This window comes from Hylobates moloch, unplaced genomic scaffold, assembly GCF_009828535.3.
Source record: "Hylobates moloch isolate HMO894 unplaced genomic scaffold, HMol_V3 SCAFFOLD_7, whole genome shotgun sequence".
In the NCBI taxonomy this organism is placed as follows: domain Eukaryota; kingdom Metazoa; phylum Chordata; class Mammalia; order Primates; family Hylobatidae; genus Hylobates; species Hylobates moloch.
The window spans coordinates 116,484,903-116,491,744 of NW_026652282.1; the positions used below are offsets into that span (position 1 = coordinate 116,484,903).

At 47.2% G+C, this 6,842-nt stretch overlaps 1 protein-coding gene across 8 annotated transcripts in view; it reads left to right on the plus strand.

The window, feature by feature from the left end:
• Positions 1–1,791, plus strand: part of FHL1 (four and a half LIM domains 1) — a 63,864-nt gene extending 62,073 nt beyond the window's left edge. For all 8 annotated transcript variants that reach the window (XM_032757707.2, XM_032757710.2, XM_032757708.2 and 5 more), the window contains one exon: positions 309–1,791. In XM_032757707.2, coding sequence (XP_032613598.1) covers positions 309–392 — 84 coding nt within the window. In that variant the 3' untranslated portion in view covers positions 393–1,791. The remainder of the gene's footprint in view (positions 1–308) is intronic.
• The last annotated feature ends 5,051 nt before the right edge of the window (positions 1,792–6,842 follow it).

Consider the following 6,842-nt stretch of genomic DNA (forward strand, 5'->3'; position numbering starts at 1 on the left):
ACGGTGGCATGGGAACGTGGGGTCTTTACATCAGGGAAGCCCTTGGCCGGGCTCCGGCATCTTCTCAGGTCCTTGAGAGCCACAGCAGGGTTGCGGCGGCATGGGGGACAATGGCGGTGTGGGGGACTGTGCACGATGGAGTGGAGGCGGGGGTCTGGGAGCCAGGCAGACCTGGCTCTTGCGTGCTTGTTGGTCTGTGAGTGGGGCAGGTCGTCATTTTATCTCTCTGAATCGTGGCTTCCTCACCTGTATTCATTCAGCTGTTTCTCTTCTTTTCTTTTCTTTCTTTTTTTTTTTTTCTTCCCCAGGGTTTGGTAAAGGCTCCAGTGTGGTGGCCTATGAAGGACAATCCTGGCACGACTACTGCTTCCACTGCAAAAAATGCTCCGTGAATCTGGCCAACAAGCGCTTTGTTTTCCACCAGGAGCAAGTGTATTGCCCCGACTGTGCCAAAAAGCTGTAAACTGACAGGGGCTCCTGTCCTGTAAAATGGCATTTGAATCTCGTTCTTTGTGTCCTTACTTTCTGCCCTATACCATCAATAGGGGAAGAGTGGTCCTTCCCCTCTTTAAAGTTCTCCTTCCGTCTTTTCTCCCATTTTACAGTATTACTCAAATAAGGGCACACAGTGATCATATTAGCATTTAGCAAAAAGCAACCCTGCAGCAAAGTGAATTTCTGTCCGGCTGCAATTTAAAAACGAAAACTTAGGTAGATTGACTCTTCTGCATGTTTCTCATAGAGCAGAAAAGTGCTAATCATTTAGCCACTTAGTGATGTAAGCAAGAAGCATAGGAGATAAAACTCCCACTGAGATGCCTCTCATGCCTCAGCTGGGACCCACCGTGTTGACACACGACATGCAAGAGTTGCAGCGGCTGCTCCAACTCACTGCTCACCCTCTTCTGTGAGCAGGAAAAGAACTTACTGACATGCATGGTTTAACTTCCTCATCAGAACTCTGCCCTTCCTTCTGTTCTTTTGTGCTTTCAAATAACTAACACGAATTTCCAGAAAATTAACATTTGAACTTAGCTGTAATTCTAAACTGACCTTTCCCCATACTAACGTTTGGTTTCCCCGTGTGGCATGTTTTCTGAGCGTTCCTACTTTAAAGCATGGAACATGCAGGTGATTTGGGAAGTGTAGACAGACCTGAGAAAACGAGCCTGTTTCAGAGGAACATTGTCACAACGAATACTTCTGGAAGCTTAACAAAACTAACCCTGCTGTCCTTTTTATTGTTTTTAATTAATATTTTTGTTTTAATTGATAGCAAAATAGTTTATGGGTTTGGAAACTTGCATGAAAATATTTTAGCCCCCTCAGATGTTCCTGCAGTGTTGAAATTCATCCTACAGAAGTAACCGCAAAACTCTAGAGGGGGAGTTGAGCAGGCGCCAGGGCTGTCATCAACATGGATATGACATTTCACAACAGTGACTAGTTGAATCCCTTGTAACGTAGTAGTTGTCTGCTCTTTGTCCATGTGTTAATGAGGACTGCAAAGTCCCTTCTCTTGTGATTCCTAGGACTTTTCCTCAAGAGGAAATCTGGATTTCCACCTACCGCTTACCTGAAATGCAGGATCACCTACTTACTGTATTCTACATTATTATATGACATAGTATAATGAGACAATATCAAAAGTAAACATGTAATGACAATACATACTAACATTCTTGTAGGAGTGGTTAGAGAAGCTGATGCCTCATTTCTACATTCTGTCATTAGCTATTATCATCTAACGTTTCAGTGTATCCTTACAGAAATAAAGCAGCATATGAATAACCTGCCTCCTGTCTTTTCATTCTGCCTAGTGGAATCGCTATAAGGTGATACTCCTAATCCAGAAACCTAAATGACTTATTCTTCCAGGATATACTCAGTTTACTGCAGGTGCACAGAACATAGGAATTATAAACAAACCTGTAAAAACCACACTTGATTGACAAATAAATAATTAAAAACAAACAGAAACCACCCTGACCTAAAATAGTATTTCCCAGATTTTCACATCCCTGAAAAAGAAAAGGATGAATTGGTTTGATTTGGCCAGGGGATTAGGGAGGGAATCCCCGATGAAGCATGGCACTGAGAAGCCATCTTGGTCCCTGTTTGTTGGGTGCTTCCTCGCTGTGCCTTTCCCCTTGTGCCCTCTGGAGCCTGAGGTCCAGGTTGAACGTGACCATCTCAACTGCAGCTGCCTCCACCTGCCAGCTGAATGACACCCTCGCTCCTTCTTATGGATGTGGCTCACTAAGGAAGCTGCCCATTTGGGCCCATGCACTTCAGTTAGGGGGAACATGCAGGGATGCTGTGGGCAGAGGCAAGGGGTTGGCCTGGCATTGAGGCTCCCCAGTTGCTGCTGCTTCTAGACTAGCACCACACACCAGTGTCTTTTGTTCACCTCTGAGGCTCGTGTTCTTGGGTCATCTAACCTGCCCACACCCATGTGGCCCTTATGGCACAGCACAAGAGGCCCCATGCGACAGGTGTCTGCTGCACTCTCCTGGTGGAAGAGGCTTCAGACCATAAGGACCCCTCGTCAAACTACAAGCAGAACTGGGTGGGAGGAGAGGGTGTTAGTCTTAACTGGGTCCCATGCTGAGGGTGATAAAAGCAAAGGGCAGAAGCCCTTTGGTGCTTATGTGTGCCTTCTGAGAAGGGAACTGAACCTGTCAGCAAGAAACCATGAGCACTTTTAGGAATGTGGCACATCCCCTTGTGTGTGTTTCCTTACAGAAATTAGCCATGAAAACCTTGAAACCAATGAAGTCTGTCTAGTCATGTGGGGCCCCAGGGACAATGAGGCTGGGTCAGGGGATGAGGAGTGGCTGCCCTCACTGCTCCCAAGGGAGTGGGCTGAGTTCCTGAGGCTACAGCAAGGAAAGGAGCCCCACGGGGAGAGGGGAGAGAAGACAGGCCTGGGATGGAGAGGGGGCCCCACCTGCCTTCACTAAGGGCTTTGGCCCCAGCTTATGCTCTCGATCCACTTTGGCTGAGCCCTGGGCCTTCAGCATCCAGACGCATGCTCTCCTTCCTACCCACGTGCTCTTTCCCATTCCGGAACTCTTTCTCACTGCGGCAGTTCCTTGCTCTCCAGTCCTCGGTCCACCCTCCTTCTCAGCCCCTTCCCACCCTAATGCCCCTCCGCATCTGCCCTAGATTCTATGGTTTGCACTTCACTCGTTTCCCTCCTCACTCCTGTTATCCCTTTGCCCTTCTAGCCTGCTTGGCCTGCAAAACCTGAGTGGATGGCTCGAGCTCTGCTGAGGAAAAGCACCCTGGCCTAAAATTCCGTCCCACTACTCTGTCACTTGGCCCAAAGTCCCAAGACCGCCTCCACCACCTTTCTCACCCAGGAGACTGAGGTCTATCCGGAGTCGGCTTCTATTGCTTGCTTTGTGATGCCTGCCTGCCCTTCACACTTCAGCATCTTGTGAAGCACCTACACGCATCAGAGCCGACACGCACCATCGCTCCCGTTTACCAGATGAGAAAACAGGTTAAGAAGCTTGCCTAAGGTCACACAGCTAGTAAGTGACAAGCCACACCCTAGACACACCTCTAGCATATATCACTCATGACACTAAATTGTTGTAAAAAATAGACACATCACAATAAAACCATCATGCACAGTGCTCAGTACTTAGAAGGCATTTGTTTGTTGAATACGCGATTTTAAGAGTGACACCCCTAAGGCTCAGGAGAAATGAGGGTAAATTTCCACTTAACAATTTGTCAGCAGAGAAACATTTTCTCCCTCATAATTAATGGGATCAGAATATCAAGAACCTCTCTGCTTGTGGTTAACGAGGTGGGCTCTGGCACTAGGCTACCAGGGTTCAAATCCTGGCTGCTCTGCCACTTCGTAGTCATGAGACTGGGCAAGTTACCCTCTCTGAGCTTGATCCTTCACCTGTGAGACCTAAAATTTCTACTTTGCAGAATCCCATGTGGGAGACATAATACAAGTGCTTAGTGAGGGGACTGGCACCCAGTAAACACACTAAATGCCAACAAACATTTCATTCCCAGCACCAAAGACACTGCTCTGGTGTCTGTGACCTTACCCTGCAAGCCTCAAGACACTATGTCCACTCCCAAAGCAGTGTGGGGTGTTGGCTTGAGGGACAAACTTGGGTTTGAATATCAGCTCTGCCTCTTTCCAGCTGTGTGACCTGGAACAAATGCTGCTCTCCACAAATTTCAGTGTCCTCATAGGCATAAATGAATACCCACACCTCACAGAGTTGTTGTGAGCATTGAAAATGCCTGGCTGGGCGTGGTGGCTCACGCCTGCAATCCCAGCACTTTGGGAGGCTGAGGCGGGCAGATCACCTGAGGTCAGGAGTTCGAGACCAGCCTGGCCAACATGGTGAAACCGTCTCTACTAAAAATACACAAATTAGCCAAGTGTTGTGGTACGTGCCTGTAGTCCCAGCTACTCAGGAGGCTGAGGCAGATGCATCACTTAAACCTGGGAGGCGGAGGTTGCGGTGAGTCGAGATCACGCCACTGCATTCCACCCTGGGCAACAGAGCGAGACTCCGTCTCAAACAAACAAACAAAAAGAAAATGCCTATTAAGTACCTGGCATATTGCACATGTAAACCTAACTGCAATGATTACAACACAGTTGGGGAAATCAGAATTAGATGGGTGCCTAGGACCCATCTGGAAACAATGTAACTGGACTGGTAAGGAGACCAAAGGCAAGGAGGCTGTTGTGGGCCCTGTTTCGACCAACCAGGCCGGCCAGGCACTGGAGGGGTGGGGTCACTGAAAATGACAGGGAATTGCCCCGACATGATAAAATGTCATGCACAGTCCGCCTCCGCGCTCTGGCTCCTTGGCCGTCGCTGCTGTTTTATGCCTCCTGATCCCTCTGGCTCTGGCTCCAAGGAGTTAGAGGTGTTTGAGAACAGTGGAGTCTCAAAACTGAAAAGGTTGCAGAGATTGTAGCACAGCCCCCTCATTTGACAGACAAGGAACAGGGATCAGAGAAGAGCAACAACGTGCACAGTGTCACACGTGAGATAGCAGCCCTCTCAGCTGGGTTCAGGTCTTCAGGGGCCTTTCTGGCATTCTTTATGGTATTTCACACTGCATTCTTGTGGTTTTTAGGGATTGGAGCTGTTAAAAAACTTCATTCCACATGCAGTGTCCACAACGACACAGGCGTAGAAAATGTGCTGATCTGCAGAATCTGCTGGTAGAGGCCAGGGGTCTGTCCCTCCGGGTAGAGGATACCAGGAAGGGAAATGCGAGGCAGCAATGCATGAGGGGAAAGCTAGGTCAATGTCCATCACCTTGGCCTTGTAAACAGGAACATCCTGGTAGACAGTTTCAATGGATGGATCAACAGGACCTGGCGCCAGACTTGGCAGTGAAGAGTTTCCAGCTCAGATGAGACACAGGGAGGTGATATGTTTGACAAGAATGGGATGTGTCTAGTTTGTGCTGATTTAAAAGTATATAGAATGCTCTAGCATGTTCAGTGGGGAATGGCTACCACCATTCTCATAAGCACCAGACCCCAAAGACTTGGGATAAACAAGGACCTTGCCTTATCAAAAACAAAACCTAGTAAAGCAGAGGTCCCCAACCCTTGGGCCACGGACTGGTGCTGGTCTGTGACCTGTTAGGAACTGGGTCGCAGAGCAGGAGGTGAGTGGCAGGAGAGCAAATGTTCCCATCTGTATTTACTGTGGCTCCCCATCACTTGCATTGCCGCCTGAGCTCGGCCTCCTGTCAGAGCAGTGGTGGCATTAGATTCTCATAGACGTGAGAACCCTATTGTGAACCATGCATGTGAGGGATCTAGGTTGTGTGCTTCTCATGAGATTCTAATATCTGACGGTCTGTCACTGTCTCCCATCACCCCCAGTTGCAGGAAAACAAGCTCAGGGCTCCCACTGATTCTACATTATATGGTGAGTTGTATAATTCCTTCATTATATATTACAATGGAATAATAGAAATAAAGTGCACAATAAATGTAATGCACTTGAGTCATCCTAAAACCACCACACCATCCCCACCAAAGGTTCATGGAAAAATTGTCTTCCACAAAACCAGTTCCTGGTGCCAAAAAGGTTGGGGACTGCTGGAATAAAGCATGACTTAAGATTGGAAACTAAACACTCACAGGCAGATCAGAACATTTGTTTTGCCACTCACAGTAACAGTGATGTCATTAAGAGATGAGTATAAAAGAGCACAATTAACTGCCTGAGCATGCACGCCCAGACTTTTCAAAGCAAGAGGGTTTTCCTCATCCAAGGTGAGCACCGAATGTGAGAATTAAAGGGGCGAAGGGAGGAGGGAAAGGGGAGTGACCGCTTAAAGGACACAGATTTTCTTTTCAGGGTGATGAAAATGTTCCAGAACTAGATAGTGGGGATAGCTGCACAGCCTTGTGAATATACACTTTAAAATGGTTACTTTATGTTATATGACTTTTATTAGGATAAAAAAAGCAAGATCAGCACCATAAAACAGGTCAAGAAAGAAACAACAAAATTTTTTTTTTTTTTAAATCAAAAGATACGGTAGTAATAAGCCTCAACTTATACAACAGAACCATCACAGGGAAGAGTAACAAGCACTGAAATAGTTGCAGGAAGACAACCAGAGCTTGAAAACTCACATCTAGGCTGGGTGTGGTGGCTCATGCCTGTAATCCCAGCACTTTTGGAGGCTGAGGCAGGAAGATCACTTGAGGCCAGGAGTTCAAGACCAGCCTGGGCAACATAGCAAGACCCTATCTCTTAAAAAAAAAAGAAGAAGAAGAAGAAGAAGAAAGAAGAAGAAAAAAGGAAGAAGAAGAAGAAGAA